The sequence below is a fragment of the Charadrius vociferus genome, unplaced genomic scaffold, assembly GCF_000708025.1.
Source record: "Charadrius vociferus isolate BGI_N301 unplaced genomic scaffold, ASM70802v2 scaffold59, whole genome shotgun sequence".
NCBI classification, from domain to species: Eukaryota; Metazoa; Chordata; class Aves; order Charadriiformes; family Charadriidae; genus Charadrius; species Charadrius vociferus.
In genome coordinates, this window is record NW_009661371.1 from 6,106,263 (window position 1) to 6,127,918 (window position 21,656).

The following is a 21,656-nucleotide window of genomic DNA, read 5'->3' on the forward strand; positions in this document are numbered from 1 at the left end:
ATATCACAACACTAAAAAATATTACTAATTCTTTACTACTAGTTCCAAGCATTGAAACTCAGAGGTATGAAAACTAACCCAACAGAAAAAATTATATTGATAAAGCATTTGGGCACAATCCTTATATCCATGTGGTTTTTTCAATGCCTGGGACCACCAAGCAGAAGAGGAACATTAGAGTACCTGCAGTCTAATGCTGGAAGAAAGGACAGGAACCAGTGGGGGAAATTGTTTGGATTTCATGTCTCTCTACAAAAGGAACATTTCAATTACACATACTGTGAAGGAATATGAATTGGTTTTCCATACCCATTAGTAACAGATGGTATATGTACGGTTGGGTATATAATCTTTTTCCACCTCAGCCTCTGTGATTAGTTTTAAGCGATTAAGCATACCTTAAGCTACTTAATCAGGAAAGATGTAGATATCAGCACCAGAGCCACGTTACTGGGCTACACGCTGCTGTTGTGTGAAAAAATGCCCCTCCAGCCTAATTCGCAGGAGAAGGACTGTTGAAGAAATCCAGTCCCAGTGTCGAGTGTGGACTTCTGAATTCATCCCTCGTGACTTGCTCCCGTTTCTTTTTTCCCTGCACAGCTGCAGGACTGTTACCATTGCTTCTTTCAGGATCTGTGCACTACAGGGGTTCGGCTTGACCTTAAGCAGTACTCAGGTTATTCCCCATGCCATAAATGGAAGATTTGTATCCCCTTGCCACCGGCATTACCCTTTTGACGGCATAAGGCGAATGGCTAAGCTGGCCCAGCAACTGTACAGGAGGGCTGCGCAAGTTCAGGAAACTTTCAGCAGCTGTTGAAGCAGGAAGTCAGCGAGACGGCCCTTAAGAGGGCTGGAACCCAGCCAAAAACTAAAACAAATTCCTTGAAAAGCTTTTACACTTATTATTTGGGACTGGAGGCAGGTGGAAATCTAATTATTTTAAGATAAAAATTACATTACCGGTTTGATTGCTTAAATCTTACATTTCACTCTCAGCTGTTAAGAGGTCTGGACTGTTTCAGCCCTGCTCAGACAAACTTACTTTCTAGTTCCCCTGCACTGGCATAATGGCATTATGTCTAGCTGCGCATAACTCAGAGGAAGGCTTATTTCCTTCTAAAATAATTTACATCAAATTATTTAAAAAAAAAAAAGAACGCTTTTTGCTTGTTTGTCTAATCCCTGTTGGAGCAAACCTGACATCTGGACAGGCAAAACACCTATGTACCACTTAAGTCTTCAAAAATAAAGCAAGAAAACTCCAACATGCCAAGCTATGCACAAGGTAATTCAGATTCTTACCTATGACCAATTTTCATTCAATAGGTTTCCAGACATTTTAAATGCAAATTGTGATTTTCATCTACTTTAAAATACCTTTTAATGGTAGAATGAACTAGTGGAGTGTTCTCTAAACCCAAGAAAGTTAATGTTTCAGATATTCATAATCTGATCTTTGCTTATGGAGCTCACTGGAGAGCCTTATTTGGTAAATAATTCCAGTCTTATCTCTGTAAATTAAACAGGAGTGGAAAGACCTGTTTACGTCAGGTCTGTCCCTGCTATCAGGTGTCATAGCATATAATCATTCACAGCTAGTCAAGCTTTTTTTAAAACTTGTAAATTCCAGCTCAGCTGGAAGCCTATTCCAGCCCTTTACTCCCAAACCCCTTTGCTTTTTCACCCTACCCGCGTTCTGACAGCATAAACTGTAGGTGCTCTCTGCTGCCAACGCTGCCTCTGGGCTTACCTCATTTCTTTCGGTAATATTCCCGCTTAGCCATCTCCTCTACAAGCTATAAAACCCAAATTCCTTTTTTTTTTTTTGGTTTGCTTTTTCAAATGTATATTCTCTTAATTCCAGCCTCACAGCGCAGGCACCTAGTAGGCACTAAAGTGCGCAGGCACTTTAATAAAGGCATTCCTTTACTAAAGTAGCATTTAGTTAGTTGGCATATTTACAGTGCACAGCATACAGCCATATGGAAGTTCCAGGTTACATCCTAGAAGAGATATAGTTGTATCAGTACAGCGCTTTGTTTCCTCTGAGCGGCGGAGCGGCTGATGAACCCAACTGAGCGCTGCCCTGTACAAGTGCCACATTCCTTCAGTCGCTGCTGCCTCCCTCAGACTCTCTGCAGTGCTGTGCAGCCACAAAACACAGCACTGAACAAGTCCATCATCCCTGTAAGCTTTCTTTTATTTTTAATCATCTTTCCTGCTAGTTTTAGCAACAAAATACGAAACTCTTTCAGTGGCATATCTGACAAAACCGAAACACGATCATTTGCATATATCTGCCCCTACCATATCAGTCCAGCGCTTATGGGATTGTATATATAGCAGATGTTAGAAACAGTCTCAGGCACACAGATCTTATTGCTATAATTGCTATCCCATTGCTATATTGCTATTTAGCACACTGAATATTTTGAGATACTGTATTTGTTAAATAGAGGGATCAGGTTGGTGCTGTGGACTCCAATTCCACTTGGCAGGTAGAATAATGATTTTTTTCTAAAAATAGTATTCCTTGATCGGACGTCTACTTCAGACAGCTATATTGTACAGCTCACTGGAATGGGAAAACTAAACAAGCATTGTAGTAATTGTATCATAGCAAATTATATCAGCAGCATAATTAAATGTGGTAATTCAAAACAAAGTTGTCCGATGATTCATTTATAAGCAAGGCAGCTCATTTCTTTATGCCATCAACACAAGGAAAATGCTTGAGGGATAATGCCAACTCCAGCTGATTAAGTTTGGCATTTCAAAAACATTGTTAGTGGAGAGACATTCCCAAGTCATCACCTTCTGCTGTCTTGGCCAGTTTAGATGAACTTTCTTGTCAAGGATATGAAATTCAGTTAACAGACATGACAGGGCACTTATCCATAATTATTTTTGATATGTTCAACAGGATTTGGTAGTATGTTTTTCAAAGAGAATGCTGGTAAATACGGAGTTTTCAGGACAAGCGAGACGATAATCATTTATCTGACACAAGGGGACTTTAATATCACACACACGTGTCTGTGTTAAAAGACTGCAGCAAAGACAGAAATGGAGGACAGAATGAAGTTCAACTGATGAAAACATTACGAATTTCAAATCAAGATTGCCTTTACTTTGGTGTTCAGGATCTGATAGAATTTTCCAGATAATAATAAAAAACGGGAGTCCTCACTGACGGTCTATTGCTTAGCACTGCATGTTGAAACTAGTCCACGGACATGAGTCAAGTTGTGCCCTTCTTCAGAAGAGAGAAGGGATCTACTTTGCCCTAGCAGAAAAGCTGGGTAAAAACATGTTCCACAAGTCCAAAGCATTCATATTTGAATGGAGTTAAGCTGTAAAATAACAAACCAGATGTAATGGACAGCTGCTATAAAACGGCCTCAGAGATACCACCAGAAAAGCTAATGAATACCTCTAATACCTCTATTCTGAATAAGGTAGGCATTTCCAAAAGCTGCTCAGCTTACAACACTGCTTAAGTAGAAAGTCACAGAAAATTGAGGGAAGGCAGGGCAGGCAGGGAATATAACTAATGCTTTTCTTCTCTTCTTTTATTCTGCTTTTGTTAAGGTTGGACCAGATGATCATGGAGGTCACTTCCAACCTGGTATTCTATGATTCTAGGATTCTCATATGAAGTATCCTTTATAGCAGTGATGCATCACAGAATCCTCCAGACCCCACCAGCCAATATAGTTAAAAAGCTGAAACTCTATTAAAATAGTGGCACACCACGGAATGGATACCTTAGAAGATCATGGCAGTTTGTGTGGCAATAAGCTCAGCTGGAGATTCAGTCTATGTATTTTCAGCTGAAAATTTCTGCTTTATAAACAATGCGACTTTTTATGAAAAAACATCTGTCCTTCTATTTGGATAATTTCTCAGGTCTAAAAAGATCAAAAACATGGTGGAAATGAGCCAAACCAGGTGCATCTTTCAAAGTGTGTCTTGATGGCAACTGAAACTGATGCAGATGGGTTTGGGAGAAGGGGTTTTCTTGGTTTTGTTGGGTTTTTTTCTTTTCTTTTTTTTGGTCCTTTATGATGGAATTCCTGCTTTGTGCTCAAAGTTATTATAGTCTGATTGATGGCTTTACAGCAACTGTTAAATTAATTGGTAACTCAATTTCTGTTACATTTTCTTTCACTTTTTTTTTTTTTGTAAATAATTCCTTGCACATTCCTTTCCCAATCCTTTTCTTTTCTCCTGTCCTCCTTCCCCTCCTTCCACCTGCCTCTGAAGAGAAGGAATAAAGGGAAAAGTAACACAGAATGAAGGAGAGGAAATATCCTTATGATGCTGCTGAGCAATACCATTCAGCACCTTTGGAAGTCAGTATGATGCTGTTATAAAATGGTTTGAAATCTAAATCACTAAAGCAGATTTACTTTCCGTCAAAGTAAAATTGCAAGTGGCAAATCTATCCTGGCAAATCTACCCTACTATTTAAAAAATGAAAGCAACAAAAGCAATTACAACTTTGACTTGTAGATTCAATAAGCTTTTTAATTTCTTTTCTCCCGTCTTACTGATCTATGTTAACCTTTATTTTAAAGGTAGAGGCTCTACTCAAAAATTCGCTCTTTCTATAGACGTAGAAGCATTGCTAGATGAACTCTGAATTATCAGGTGCATTATAGTTTGCAAAAGTCTTTGTACTGCAGCAAGGCAATATTTGATTCGATTCCCTTCAAGGATGCATCTTTCTGGGCATTATCACTTTCTTAATAAAAATGGTTTGTAGTTCTTAGAAAAAAATACACAGATGTAGGCAATTGAAACAAAGGATGTGCGGGTCTTTACACAAAAGGTGTAAAGCCCTGAGACCAGAAGTTTTTGTCTGTCTGCAAGGAGCTAAATGCAAATTTAGCCTGTAGGAATGGTGAAGCATAAAACATGCATCTTCTTTTCTACGGGATTTTGTAGCATTTTAGTTCTAAAGGTAGTCAGTATCAGCATTCAAAGAACATCATTTAAACTTTTTCTTCCAAAGAAGGCATCTGTTTCTACATATCCTGCTATCTGCAAGACTTAAAGCCTCAAAAATATTTTTATATACTAAACAGCTCTCAATCATATGACATTCCTGCCATTCTCCACCCAGTGCACGTGTATGTGAGTGCACACACTGATCCTGTTCTTCATTTGGTCCGATGGACTATGAAGGACACAGACTGAATAAATTCCCATGTGTGAGGATATCATTATTACATTTGAACAACTCTACTCTGATGTGTATTTGATATCTATTTATTCCAGCCCTTAGGAAGAGAGGAACCTAAATGCGCCAGAGCAGGAGAGCTGTAGAAAGAATACTGAAATGACTAAGTAAGAAGACAGTGAAGCCCACACAACGCATCATTATTAAAAAGGAGAAACACCATATTTTTATGAAGTGCAAGGAACCTCAGGCTGCAGCAAAAAATAATTCTGTATCACTGTAGAAATAAAGTTTGCTTAATTGTATTATTTTTAGGACAGAGACCTAAAGCTAGAGACTCAGAGCTTCTGAGTGCCATGGTGAAGAAATAAATGCCCTATAAAAATTTCCAGGAGTACATATGGAGTAGGTACGTTACAGATCATAATTCTTGTTGAAAACTAAACAATAAGCCTTTGTCATAACTTGCATACTATGTTTATTGAAAACAAATCAAAGCTACTTCACCGGTATGGTATTGCATATCATAGGATAGGACTGAAATCAGTGATAACACAATGTCTTTACAGAAGTGGAAATTATATCTAAGCATTAAACACCAAGTAAGCTTGTACAAACACATAAAGTTTGTGGTACTTTGTGGTATGCAATTCTGTCTGGATGTGTTGATGTGGCACACTTAGGTATACTCAGAAAAAGCTGTTGGTAAGAACTGTAGTTTAATAAAACAGAATATGTATTATTGTACACATGCGATCATATTTTTGTATGTATTCCCTCTCATTTAAGCTCACAAGCATAAAACAGGTAAGTGTATTCAAGAATAAACTGAAAATGTATAGTTTTCTACCAGTTGTCCCCTGTAACTGAGATGCATTTAATTCAATTTTATTCAGAAGTTCAAATTTCAGGCAAACTTAGGTAAATTCTGCAGTCTTGCCATTGGTTAAGCTCATTGTAAATAAACAATAAATTGTATGGACAAACCACAAAGTATTCTCCAGACAAAGAAATCTAACATTTACATCTAAGGAAAAAAAAAAGTGCAGCAATAGTCATTATGCCATTGTACCTAGTTCTAGTTTTCTGCCTTTCTCTGCTTTATGTTTTGATGAACAAAATAGTTTTCACTAACTTGTTTACTTTGTGCTGTTGTTTTTTACAGAAACAGAATCATAATGAGAGTTAAGTGCCAGGTTAGCCTTCACCTTTGATATTAATGACTCTGTTTATGAGCAAGAAGAATCATTTAGATGACTAACATAACATTTACACTCATATTTTAATGCTGGTTTTGTATACACGATATTATTCACTGTAACAGCACTTTTGAAGGCTGACATTTTACACTTTACAAGAGCGAGGACTTATTTTTGTCTTGGTTTATTTTCTTTTTTCAAAGCTTTAAGTTTTCTCTCAGTTGCTCATTACAGTAATCTAAAAGCTATGGTTGGAAAGGATGGAATGACATGGTTCCTTGAAAAAAAAAAACACCATGGCAACCTGGAAGAGAATCGTCATTTATGATTAGTGTGAAATTGGCAAAGAACAGTAAGAATAACAAGTGTGGATCAACTTTTAGCAGTGCAGTCCCCTGCAGCAAAATTCAAGGGGTCACACAATTGCTCTTCAGGATTCAGCCATGCAACAGGTATCTTAGAGGTGTTGCAATCCTCTCTCAGGCTATCAAAGTCCATGATATGAAAATTTTTCGCAGTAAGAACAATAGGCCATTGGAATAATCTCCCCAAGGAAGTGGTGGATTCCCCAACATTGGACACATTTTTAAGATTCAGCTGGACCGGGTGCTGGGCCATCTTGTCTAGACCGTGCTTTTACCAAGAAAGGTTGGACCAGATGATCCTTGGGGTCCCTTCCAACCTGGTATTCAATGATTCTATGATGAACATTCAAGTTCCCTTCATGCTTTTTCCACCATAAAACCTATCATTTGTGCTTACAATACTTCAGGCAGAAGATATTATGCACTCTCTGTTGATATCGCTGCCAAAGACATGGTGGTATGTTTACCCATTTAAAAAAAATGCATAGTGAGTTCTGCTTTGAGTTGCATAAATCCCCCAAACGGTGCTACAAGACTCCTCACACGTTCACCTTGTGTGACAGAGCATGAAAAATTAAAGTATAGCAAAACCCACGTGAAGAAACATTGAATTTTAATGGAAGAAATTAAATGGGAATTTATAATTCAAAAGGATAAAATATTATGTTACATATTAGATAAATTGATATTCAGTTCGTGAAATAAATTTCAAAATCACAAACCGAGTAGCTCAAATCCACAATCAATAAATAGGCAACAATGAATTTTTCATCTAAAACTTTAGTGGCTGCTACTTTGACATGCTGGTACCTTTTGGATTTCATTTGTATCTTACTGAGAGGAGCCCCACCTGACATAAGAAATCAGTTTAGAAATTGCATAAAACATATTGTAAAGTCAGTTCTTTCCTTCTTTCCCTTCTCTGTTGTTTTTCATATTCTAAATTAGACCAATGAATCACACTGGATATTCCAAACTGATCACGTCACTTCTTCCTGATGTAACTCAATGGAGTTTTATTAGATGGGTGCTTCAGAGACTTGTAAATAAAAAGTGTTCTAACACCTGCTCATGGCTTTTGAGAAGCAATTGAGCCAAAGCAAAAGCCAGGCAATTTGCTCCAAGCCTGAGTTCCCCTGCACTGAAAAGTAAGCCCAAAGATCCCATCAGAGAATTTCAAATCTTACTGCTGAGAGAGCATCCTTCTCTAAGGAGCTCTTGAATCATAATTAACATACAGAAAGATAATTACAATGTGTTAGAAACATTTCTTCCAGAAAGCGTTTCAATATAACCAGGCAGCCTGAGAAACACATATAAGCATAACCCCCATGGACTGTAATTCAAGCACAAGATTTGTTCCACTGGTTAACCACAACAGAAAGAAATGAATCCACCAGATCCTGTTCAGATTAGCTTTCCTCTTGAATTATACACATATTTAGGAAGACATAACAAGTCTACTGAAAAAATCTACAGTGCACAGAACTAAGCAGTGGCAAATATCTAACGAACAAGGTCAAGTTTTTAATTTACTTATATGTTAAACACACCCAGATAAGATAATTCTAATTCTGAAATCCAGAACACTGCACAAGACTGATCTTCTACAAAGAATAATAAAGTTGCCTCTACTACCAGCACCATGGGAAATGGGTGGGAGAGAAAGTCTAAGGGTTAAAAAAAACCCCAAACAATAATTTAAAACCAGCAAGGCTGGTTCATAACTCACATTTCCAATACTTCTATGTTTTTATTTATATGTATTACAGTAGATAGGTTTTGAAAGCCACAGTTAGTAACTAGGGCTCCACTCTGTCACTATGAGACAATATAAAATACAGCTCAGTCCCAAATATGATCTATCACTCCCAATGCTAGCAGGGCAGAAGGCAAGAAGACCTGTTTATTGATTTATTGATTCTACAGGAAAAATCTAGGTTATTACCAGAAGTGCAGCAGAAATCAGACACTGATACATTTTCCTAATTGTCTCTGCTTGGACAACCAACTGAAGCAGTTGCTCTTGGACTCCCAGAGCAGTTTTATTGATGTACAGGCTGAGCGAATGAACAACTGTCCCGGGTGGATACTCGCTGAAGACAGCCACAGCTGACTGTCAGTCAGGAGCACCAGGAAACAGGCAGACAGAATTGGGCAGAGTATGGAAGAGCGAGAGTATAAAATGATGAGAGATTACTTTCAAAAACCCGCGATTAACTCAGTGGTTACCCCGCAAGTGGGATATTTAAGGCCACAGTAATGAGATGGAAAAGAACACAGAAACGGATCAGTAAATTAGTTTGAGCAAATGCTCGCTCTCTCTTTGATAGGACAAGGGGGAATGGCTCCCAACTGGAAGAAGGTAGATTTAGATTAGATATTAGGAAGAAATTTTTCACTGTGAGGGTGGTGAGGCACTGGAACAGGTTGCCCAGAGAAGTTGTGGAGGCCCCATCCCTGGAGGTGTTCAAGGCCAGGCTGGATGGGGCTTTGAGCAACCTGGTCTAATGGGATGTGTCCCTGCCCATGGCAGGGGGGTTGGAACTAGGTGATCTTTAAGGTCCCTTCCAACCTAAACCATTCTATGATTCTACCTGCCGAAAAAACTGGTGCTGGTGTGGCACGGGACTGCCAAGGGCAGAAGGGGTAAAGCACAGTGTCTTATGGGGACAAGGGGCAGTGGGAGCTATAGCCCTATTACAATTAGTTTTCACTGTTCATGTACTCTTGCCCACAGATAAAATAGTACTCGATTCAGTGCTGAGTCAGATTAACAGAATGAAAGTGCAGGATTTTGCCTTACTTCTGCCATATTGATGAAATACTCTATTATACAAGTGAAAAAAAAAAATGACTTTCACAAGTAGAGCTAAATAATTTTATAGTTACATGAAAATAATTTGTAAATATTCCAGTTGGCTTAATTTTATAATAGTACATGCACAGAAACATATTGGCCAGCCACTCTTTTTACTTAGTAACATGTATCACAATAGACTTTACAAGTAGTTTTGTATCAAAATCATATCTAAATATATCAGGTTTTGTCCTTTCATTTGCCTAAAATAGTTTATTACTGAAATTCTTAACAGTAACTTATATGCAAGATAAGAAAAGTCTTTGCAACATGTTAAATTTCTGCACCCTCCATGGACAACAAAAAGGAATGGTAAAACTGAAGTGTTGATTTCACCACCACCACCCCTCTAGGGAAAGTTTGATTTTAAAATCTATAGATTGAATAGGTATATACTAATTAGTATCTGGTAAATAAGAAACAAACCAAAGCCATTTCTTCTCATTATGTCTAGATGAGACATATTCAATATTCAGCAATTCAGTTTAATCTCTAATACCATGTAATTCAGAGTTAATGTACCTAGTACGCAAAATTGCCCAAGCATACACTGCAAACCTCAGGTGTCCTCTCTGAATAAACAACTTAAGAGCATTATGAAGAATGAATCTGTATTTGCAGAATCTTTGCTATATTCCATTTCACAAATACGGTGGTAGAAAATCCAGTGTTATCAGGGAACATCTACTCTGCTCTGGACCAGGAGCCCCATGCACAAACAAGGGTGGCACACACAATACACAGTAACTCTCTATTTGACCCTTTTTAACTTATTCATACAGGCAAATGAAAGCAATAAAAGATACAAAATCAAAACAATATGTTTGGACTAGTGTAATTTATCTTTCTAGATAAAGACTTTCTAATTTTTCTGTCATTTGAAATTCTCGTTGTGTGCAAGACCTGCCACTGCACAGAACACAACTCTTGCCTTTGGTACATAGTTTACATCACCTAGAAGCTTCCAATCTTGTTTTGAGGTGCAATATTTGTTACTATTACTTTGTGCCATGCAATACTAACCTGAAAAGTTAGGTGTTCACTTTTCTATGTATATACACATATATAACCTCCCATTTTACAAAAAAAAAAAAAAAAAAAAAAAAAAAAAAGCATTTTGAAACCAACAATAAACGGGAAACTGACTTTCCAATCAAGTGTCTTTCAGCATTTGAGAAGCTTCACTGGCAGGTAGCTTCACATAGAAAAATTGATGCCAAAGAATGAATGATGCAATACATCAGAAACAGATTAAGTGTATGCCTGAAAACCTTGCTTATTAATGTACTACTTAAAAAGATGCAAGTACCCCTTTCTAATAAGCACCTATACTGGCTTCTGTAGAAATTACTTCAAAATAAATGTTAGTCACTGCCATATGTCTTGTGTCAGTGAATATATTTATGCTTTGTCACAGTGTAACCCACACAACTGACTTAAAAAAGCAGAAAAAGTAACACTAAATCAACATAGGCATGCACTTTAAACTCTTAGTCAAAATAATACATACATTTCACAGTGATCAAGCTTGTAAGTATACAACTATACACTTTTTAAAAATAGGCAACAAGTCAGGAAGAGATTCAGCCATACCCTACAACAGGCTGGATATTTCATACACATTCTGCCTAGCACTTTTTTTCCTTTTTAATGTAAAAGAGCAGAACCTAACATATACCTATTTTTTTTTAATTAAGAAATCACGATTTTTTTTTTTACAGCTCTGAATAGAAAACAGTTTTATAGTGTGTACCCCACAGACGATAATATTGTTTGAAGGGGCCTAAGGATACTGTGCTTGCACTGGATGCAAAATATTTAATCTTCAGATACAAACATAATACATGGCAGATGTTTAGGCTGGGATTCAAATAATTATTGAGTTTTTAGCTTTTCCCTCCTGTATATCCTGGCTTTTTGGCATAGATTTCAGCCACATCTGAACCAAAAATACAGAAAAAGCGGGGTTAAAAACAAAGAACTCCAGTACAAATCACATTTTGCTTCTCCCTACAGTTTCTCTTCTCGGTTTCCTAGAAACTAAAAAGCATCTAGATATAAAGTCCTGGCTGCGGTGACCCATAAATCCCTGTAAAAGGAATTCAGAATTCAGTCCAAAATGATGACACATTCATAGCTTTACACATTACAGCTTTTAGTATTTGGGCAGGGCAGGGGGACGCAAAATCAAACAGTAATTCTACCATAAGACAAAGTGTTAATGTAATGTTAAGCAGTTGTGGAAAGCAGGTGAAAAAAGTGCAACTGTTATTTACTTATTATTATTACACATATTGCAGTAATAACTAATTGAATATTTATACTTTGAGATGGATTTTACACGGAATCCATAACGTGATGCAGTAAAAACTTAAAAATCTGATGTTTATAGAGAAAACACCAGAAGATGGTTAAATGGAGTAAACTAGTAATAAAGGAAATAGATTTCACATACCTTTGAAATGTTACTTGATCGACTTGTGGAACGCCCTGGGGATTTGTCATTCTGGAAAACAAAATTAAAAGACGAAGAAAGTTATGTCCTTCAAATTCTACCTAAAAAAGTCTTTTTGAGTGTACAGTGTTTCTCTTCCTCTATTTGTCTTCAGTTTGGCTACTGACTGTACAATGGTCGACTGCTCAATGAATACATCAGTACAATATTCATGCAAAGTACTTCAGTAAAAGTTGAAAAAATTTCTGTAAGATATTAATGTTACTACTTAATTACTGTTGAATTATTTGGGTTTTTTTAAAAACATTTTGAGTGAAAGATTGATGTATCATCATGGCTTCTCGTGCAAACTGGTACTCTTGTATGACAGGAATGTTTCATGACAAATAATAAAATCCACAAAGTTAGACTGGACACATCCCTGCTCAAAAAGCGGAATTCACTTTTTCGGGAAGATCAAACCAGCACTATATGACTTCCTGGCCTGACATTTTCTGAGAACAACTAATAGTAACCAGTAATAGATATAGTTCAATTTAACACCTACCCCTCCATCCCCTCCCATCCTCACACACACACAAACCAACACCATAGGCTGAACTACACTTAAAAAGTTTCTGTTAAATAGCTACATTTCTATAGCACAACTTTTTGGGGGGTTTGTTGTGTTGGTTTTTTTCTGGCAATTCAAAGGAGGAAGGGAAGCAGTGGTTCGATAATTTGTTCAGTATTTACACTTACGCAGCACTAGATTCAGCTTCATGTACACTGAAAACGTAACTGATATTTCAGAAACAGTGTTCGTCTCCTTGCTAAATGCACATATCTTAGGGAGGTCACAGAAATGTTTTTCTCAGCACTGAGAATAGGGGTTAAAAACCTAAGGTGAACTATTCATATAAACAAGACTGATTTTTACCTAGAAGCCATTGAACTAGATACTATTTGCGCAAGATTGCTAAATTACTTATTCCGGGTGCGGGGTCAGGGGGGAACAGGGGGACAAAACCCAAAGTAGACTTTTCATCTGTGCAGCTTACATTTGCAATGCATGCATCACTGTGGCAGTTAGACACATACATGAAGAATTTGATGCATACTTGTCCATAAAAGGCTTTCAACTTGACTATGACCCATCCTTCATTAAAGAACTAATACAGAAGCTTCCAGTTAAAAAAAGGCTAAATTTTCTACTCTGTTAATGTACATGTCTAGACTAGAAATTAGTATTTCGCCTATAATTTGTAGCACAGAACAATTTTGTAATGGCAAAAAAGAAAAAAAAAAAATCCAACCTTAGGTTATTTGTCAGCCAACATTTAGAAAAAACGTGCTTTCCCATTTTTATATCAAAACAGCTGCTTTGACCTCAACCCCAGCAAGCACACCCAAATGAAAAACACAGTTACATATTAATTTATTAGTTTCTACAGAAAGTTTCAAGCCTACTTGTTGTTCCATAAACCTAGTATACCTCTCTTCCTTCAGACGATAGGTAGCTTATGTTTTTGTTCCATCCTCAGCACCATCAATCTTTTGCACTGCAAATACTAATCTACTGCCCGATCTCTCTTTTTACTTCGTCTTCACTAGCATTAAGTAGCACAACGTACTCCTGCCCTCAGAAAACCAGCGTCACTGAACTCCCTGACCATACATCATTCTCCATTTTATTCCACCACACCAGCTAATTCTCAGGACTAAACCCACCTTCAGGTTTGTGTCTCAGAGTTTCTTCTGTTTTAGGAAGAATTAAAAAAACATTGTTCAAGTTATGCACTCATTTATTACATCTTGTCCTTGAGGCTGACCCTGCTTTCAACAGGGAAGTGAACCAGATGATTCCTTCTGACTGAAAGTATCCTATGATTCAAATACTACTTCCATGATACATTATCCACTGTAGCTTTGGTAATAAATTAATAATTGCTTATACTTTCTAGACAACATTAAATATATACAGTTTTGAATGTGTTCATTTATATCCATTGAAAATATACTTCAGATATTCTGGGTCAGTGTTCAGAGACGCTCTGCTTTGACCTCAAAATAATAGAAGTTATGGACCCATGAAATTAATTCCCCTTTTGTGGTTAAAAATTATGAGCGGGGATCATAGCTGAGAAACTCCCCGCTAAAAGCATGCAACCTTCATCCTCCATCACTTGGACTAAAGAAATATTTTGTATTTTCTCACAGTGCAGTGAAGTCTGGAACTCTAACTTCCTTTCTTTTAATAATCTGTCATCCAAGATTCATTTTCAAAATCTGTTTCCTGACTACAGCTCTCTCGGCTTTTCACATGATCCATTCTTCACTATGGCACATATCTCCTTCACTTTAGTTACAACAAGCTCTTGACCCTCTAACTGAAAAGTCCGAGCATCATACACTGAATGGTCTAAGTTGAAGGACAGAGTGCTGGCTCTACCGTTTTTTTTGAAAAATAAATAAATAGATAAATAAATTTAATTATAATTTCCAAGTTTGGGTATTTCATGGTCATTTATCCTGAAGAGCATATAAATAAAACACTAAATGTTGCACTAAATAACCATACATAAATCCAAGATAGAAGTCTTCGTTCAAGTTCACACTGAATTGGCATGACTGTTCACACAAAGGAAGAACAGAATAGAAAAGTTATGGCAAAATCTCTTTTGAAACTTGTCCTTAAAGAATGCCTGTGTGCTTCTATTTTAATGGTTTATCTTTACAAAGTACTCATATTGTTAAGAATAATTGATTCCTTTTCTTACTCTAAGTGAAGAGGAACTATCTTTATTGAATAACATTTTTCCTACAAGCTTGCTAAACACTAATAAAAAGATTTTTTTATCCACACATTCAATGTTAATTTACATTTGAAAGGTTATATCCAAATAAATATATGCTCAAACATCTATACATATTTTTGTGCATCAGGGAAATGTCTTATCGTGTCGTTCCAATCAGATTACTTCAAAGAAAGTAGCATCCGCCTTTTAGAATTAACACTTCTCAGTGGAAATTACTTAACATCTATAGCTAGGGCTCTTGATCTCCCTGACTGAGTTTTCTAAGTTTACACATACAGAGGTCTGGCCCTTAAGCAAAGTAAAAACAAAATATTCAGAGAGATCTCTTGCTAAAAATTCTCAGACTGTCTTTTTCTCCAATCAACAAAACAGCAAAACACCTCCTGCCAAGACTCCTCCTGGCCATGACAGGTACGAGCTTTTCAGCTTGCATGTGGTATTATGCAGTCTAAAAAACCCACACTGGAAAGCCTCTCCTTATTTCCAGACATCCTGTACCACAAATATCTCATCTCTTCTGTCTTGTGTTACATCCTGCAAACACTCATCAGGTATCTCTTCAAAACTGTAATAACACAGAAACAAGTTCCTGTAACTATTCCACTGGAATATCAAGAGAAATCAGTCTGTGTCTGTAAATTTCCTAAAGGTTCAGCTTTACCAAGATCATTTACAAGGATATAATTGCAAACGCAATTCAACCTTCAATGTAAATTCCAGGAGGAAGACAAAAGAGAAAAAAATGCCATGAAATTTCAGATTACAACATGTTCATGAAACTGCTTTAGGAGGAATGTTCTATGCACCTGTCCCACCATGTCATACCAAGAAACCAACTCTGGATGTAACAAGGAATTAAAAGAACTAAAAATAAAATAATAGCTAAATCTCTCTTTCTGTGTCAGTATACCACCTCCTAAAATCTCATTTCAGCACAAGACTGGGTTCCTGAACTGATTTTTTTTTTTTATTTTAGGAGTGACCAGCCCATTAAACTTTCTGATGCTTAAGGATACATTTTTTCCCAACTTGCACATGTGACTTACATTGCTAAAAAACAGTATTTTTACTAAAGCAAGGGAATAAATAGGGTAGTAGTAACAAATGCCTAAAATACTGCTGTGAACAGTTCAGGCTCTCTCATTCTGAGGAGGAAAGTGGTATATTAGTTGGTTGCTTGCTGACTCGCACTAAATTGTCATGCGCACCGTGAATGATTTAAAGTCTTGCTGGGTAGCAAAGTACATTTTAAACTAACTAATCCGTTTGCCTGGTTTCTTTCCTTTAGCTGCCCGTTGCTCTGCTCTGGCTCTGAGCATCCCTTGGGCTGGCTAACGGAGTGCGCTTCACCTCTCCACAGAGAGCACGATAGCATCAAGAACCAATCACAGTACCTCAACTCACAGGAGAATCTTAAGCAACAACATCTGTCACCCATGTACGACCAAACTATCCCCCCTAAAAAACTCCACCTTTGCACAAAATGTTTCGCCTTTGCTTTCTTTTCTGTGGGCTCTAACCTTTGCATCCTAGCGGTGGGACATGCTGCTTCACACATCTTCAGGCTTAGAGTTCTATACGTGATTGTAACAACAGATTTTTTTCTGCAAGTCATATCACAACACACGACAAATATAAATGTCTCAGGGTTTGCCTGCCTGAAGTTCCTTTTCACCTCCTCCCCCCCTCACTGCATGCGCACAGGAGCCGCCTTTCAGCACCTTCTCACTTCTGGAATTTTGAATAGGAGCAGAAACTGCTTTCACTTTACGGCCTGAGCTATCGCGTATGTAGATGATCTCAGCTAGCAACGTCAGTCGCTGGAAACCTAAGGCGCATGCCCATAATTAACTAAGATATAAACACACTGTGAAATAACTAGGCATAATGCATAATTTTACTGTGGAACCCAGAATGTTTTCGATACCAAAGAACAGCCAGGTTCAAAGTGCCAACTCACAGAAGAAAAGACCGCTAGGAAAAGACTGTGATGCAGATGCGACCTTTAATTAAAATAATAATAAAATATAAATAATAATGACTATTAAAAAAGAAAGAAATAAAATGTCAACAAAATATAGTATAAAATGGATTTTCTATTACTCATACATACTATATCACATCTATATATAAATAAAACATCTAAATGCATGTAACATCTATCTACCTATATATGAATGTATTTATATGCATAGATATGTAAATGTATTCCTGCTTTTCCTAGTTCTGTGCTACTGGGCATGGCCAGTGCCAGGATGACACTGTCTCCCACAGTATGGCTATTATTACATTATTCAAGAACTATTTCACAGTTTCTCTTGTCGGGGTCTAAATTATTAAAACAAATACAAGTATATACATATTTATTTATGACTACTTATTCCAAGAAGATAATGTCAGTGTTACTTTTGACAGAGCATGCAACCTGCCTCTTGGCCAGTTCGGACCTGCAAAGCCTTTTCTCTATGGGAAGGAGGGGCAGGGGGAAACCAGTTGCTGGTGATAACAACTCTCAGAGTAACTGGCAATTTCTAAACAGCTCTGATGTGGGGAATTTGAGTCCTGGAAGGAACTCAAGGCAGATTTTAGCCCTAAAAGAATACTGAGAAAGCAGCTCATCATGAATTGACAGTCATCTCTTATTATTCATGGAATTATTTTCTGTGCTGTTACATATTTTATCTGATTCTTCCATACTTTCAAATATTCAACAGTTAGCCACATAACTCCTCTTATAAATGAATCATACCACTAAATCACCAAGTATAAAGTTATTGGTAGTTAAGTCTGTATTTGAAAATGTAAGAAAATTTATCTCCCTTCTTTGTAAACAAATAACTTGCCATTCTAATAAATTTCAACTTCACAAAGAAGTTCAGCATTCATGCCAAATCACCTACAAGGTCACTAGGCAAAAACCCTGTGGAGAAGGCACATCTAAACAGACTGAAGGTCTATATTGTAAATCACAGCTGTACAAAACTATTTGAGTATCACAAACAAAGCTTCTGAGGATACTGAAGCACTTAAAACATGCCATTCTGACTGTCAGCGGTGGAAACAGACTACATAATCCAGTGTGACATAAAGAAGTTAGTTTTATTACCCTAGAAGTTACATGTTTTCCATATTTTTATGTGGGTAGAAGAATACATAGCAATGATCAAGGAACCTTCCTATTAGTGGGCTGTTGGGTATCCTTACATAAGAATAATGTACAGGTGCCTTACTTGTCCTATGTCCTGTTACTTATTTTGCAACTAAGATATCTTTGTGATCAGATTTCCAGCACATAAGACCATAAAAATCACACATTGGTAATTTCACTGCAATAAGGTTTGGAGTTAAACTTTTTGGGAAGTTATTTTCTTCTTCACCGTTTTTTTCCTCTGAACAGAAACCTATAGTGCCACCAACTCCATGGCACAGACGTATCACTGCATTACTTATAGCCACTTCTTGCACTGGTATCTCTGGTGGGTTAGGTCCCTTTCCTCTCACATCTTACACTATCTTACTCCACATCAGTCTCACTGGATTCAGCACAGCAGCTTTTATTTTAGTGTAAGCTGCTAATAAGCATGATAAATATCTCAGAATCTGATCCACCACCTTTTTGAGATGAAAATGCTAATTACAATTTAATGAGGCTCAGAGCAATTTCCATCACAGGCCAAGATGAGTCAATAGCATGCTTGCTGTTACAACATAAGGGTTTCATAGTGATGCTTCTACCTGCAATTACATGGACGACTTCCACGTTATAATATTCAGTTACTTTCTCTGTAGTGCACAGAAGTACAAGGTCAAAATTGGTTTAAAAATGGGAATAACTTCACCATTACGTTTTAAAAAAAAAAATCCAGCACTGAATCAACCTTGAAGCAGAGCACAGGCGTGCACAGAATAGAGACAGAAAACAGCACATACTACTCACCTGACTTAAGTGCAACTCCTTTAACAGGGCACACAAAGAGCCAGATTTTACTTTGGTGTACCGTACTTAGCAAAAGTGAAAAGTTCCTAGTAATCCTCACCAAAATGACAAATGAAACAATCGTGACGTTGGAAATAAGTTCAACACAAATCAGTAAACAAGAGAATGTGTGTCATGTAGCTGCTCTTGACTGATCATGAGATAAGAAGCTAGTCAGAAGCTTTTATCGGAAAATTATTTCTGGTAATGCCTAATACTAATGAGAATGAGGTTAAAGGAACAAAACTGAAAATAAAAAAAAGGCTGGCATTTCAGAAGATCAACATATGAGGGTGAGCAAGAGTCTTACAACAAAGAAACCATACACAGCAGTCAAAGGGTCTTGCTCATTAGTACCTCCTGCTTTCTAGAAGCAAAGTGAACTTGCTCCTACTGCAATTAAGATAACTAGGAACTGAGGGCTGGAAGTGGCTCTAATTTCCTTCTGCACCTGCAGACCAGGAGGAGCCATTCGATTCAGTTCAGAGGCTGAAGGAGATCATGTCCTTTGCCTTACTAAATGCAAAAGAACAAATTTTAAACTGATCCAAGAACTGTCTTCCACATTTCTGCTGCAGATTATATACTTCTTCATCCAATCCAATCCAATCCAATCCAATCCAATCCAATCCAATCCAATCCAATCCAATCCAATCCAATCCAATCAAACGCAGTGCAACAATCTAGCCCCAGCCCTGCATGACTCAAGGTTTGAGCACTTGAACAAGTTACCACAAGGGATATTTCCAATGTACGCTGTTTTATGAAGTTCCAGCATATAAAAAAAAAAAAATAATCACAAATTGCCTACATATCCTTCAGCAACAGAACATCCTTCAGAAAGTATATTTGAAGCAGACAAGATGCTATAACACCCTGGCTTGAAGTACGATACGTTTCTATGTCCAAAGCAGCAAATTATTAAAAAAACCAAAAACATTTGAGGGGATTTGTTGAAACAAATGTGAATAAGAAGTACCAGTATTTTGCATTGTTTGACACAATGCATCACGTTTTTGATAAATCTCTCTGCTTACCTCTACCAGGAGGTGAAACGTGTATGTTGCTCAGGATAGACTTTGGCAATTAACAATACACTGCTGTGTGGCACCAGCCTGCTGCCAGTGGATCTTTCTGCCTCCTCCAACCGAGGGCAACACAGCCAATGGCACCTACCGGCAGAGAGGCTCATGGTGCTCTTCTTTTCAAAAAGAAATCAGTGTTATACCACCCAGTTCATTTCCAAAAGACACTATCCATCAGAAACTGGCCACCAATATCTTAACTAGTCTGTAGGTTAATGTACTCGTACAAAGCATAATTTCAAATGATTGTTTTTGGTTTTTAAGTAGATGTGAAATTTCCATACACTCCTAGTTTCACTCACTGAATTCATCAGCTGACTAACAATGTCAGGAATTTTTTTTTTCAAACTAACCAGGTTTCACTTACCTTTTCGCTTACTTTAACCTTAAGAAAAATCACAGGCATTTAATCCAAGGTTTCTCTCTATGAATAGGTATTCTATATCACTCTCAGTATGCAAAAATACACATCTAAAATATTATCTGTCCTTGTCAACTAAGCAACTGTTTAGTGAATGCCAAGCATCGAGCACTGCATGAAAAACCTACTGTAATTAGCTGCCTTCATTATTCAGTTTATACCCTAGGGAAAAAAGGAAAAAAAAAAAATAAAATGACAAAACGATAGTTCCTAGTAGTACTTTTCTAACAAGATACAAGTGATCGTTGTCTTTATCCAAAGCTGACCATGTAGTTAAAAATTAAAAGCTGCAAAGATAGATATTGGACAAGTGAAACTTGCCATTACCTTCTTATTAAAAAGTGACACGGGGAAAAAGCAGAGGAAGACTATAATTTAAAAATCAACTAGCTGCTAGTCTGTACTCTAATGATATACCTTGGTATGATCAAGATGGATGGAATATTATTCGCAAATGAAATTAAATGAAAAAAATGCGAAGAGAGTTAATATTAATTACAACTGAAGAAGAGATTACAGAAATAAATCAATAAAAACCGAAAGAGGCAAATACAAAAGAAAAGAGATGGGATGGGAAATAAACATGGGAAAATGTTTTTCCTGTCATGTCAAAAAATGGAACGACATAAAAAGTAGGATTTTCCCTATGCATACAGACATTGAAAAGAGCTAGTTCTTTAGAGTCAAAAGAGTAACCTACCGGGATGGAAAGTAATTGCATGAATTCATTACTGTTAGTTTTTTACCAGAGAACTGTGCACGTACTGAAACCCAATACAAGGCTCTAACTCCTCTGACACATAGAGTGTGTAAAGCTTTACTTGTCACATTTAGAAACAAACCTCGGCCTACAAACATCTTACTAATGGTTTTGTTCTCCACTGCTACTTGCCAAGATACTTCTCTTCAGCAAAAATACAGAGCTTTATATTACTATTGTATTAATGTCTAACTACAGTCTGTTTAATTTCTACCATCTCACTACATTAATCAGACCACTGTAGTTATAACAGGTAGCAATATCATTTGTGATAGATTTCCATGTGTCAAAACCACCTTCTGCTACTTGGTTGCTAATGTCTAAATTACTTGGCAATTACAAACAACCTGCATGATTGCACTAACACTTGATTTACATTCATTTACTACTGTAGACATGCTACAGGAGATTTTGCATTTGGGTGTTGTTGATAAAGATACCTTACCTTGGAAAATTGCAAATGATATTTTTATACCTTTTTTTCTTGGCATTATTCAGCTATAGAAAATGAAGACAAGCACCAATTTCTATTTTTGTTCCCATAAAATA

The 21,656-nt window shown here is 37.1% G+C and overlaps 1 protein-coding gene across 1 annotated transcript in view; it reads right to left on the bottom strand.

Annotated features, from left to right (window-relative positions):
• MARCH1 (membrane-associated ring finger (C3HC4) 1, E3 ubiquitin protein ligase) overlaps nt 1-21,656 on the bottom strand; it is a 94,758-nt gene that overhangs the window by 36,332 nt on the left and 36,770 nt on the right. Inside the window, exon 2 of the mRNA XM_009893727.1 lies at nt 12,068-12,118. Within this exon, the coding sequence (XP_009892029.1) occupies nt 12,068-12,118 (51 nt within the window). The remainder of the gene's footprint in view (nt 1-12,067; nt 12,119-21,656) is intronic.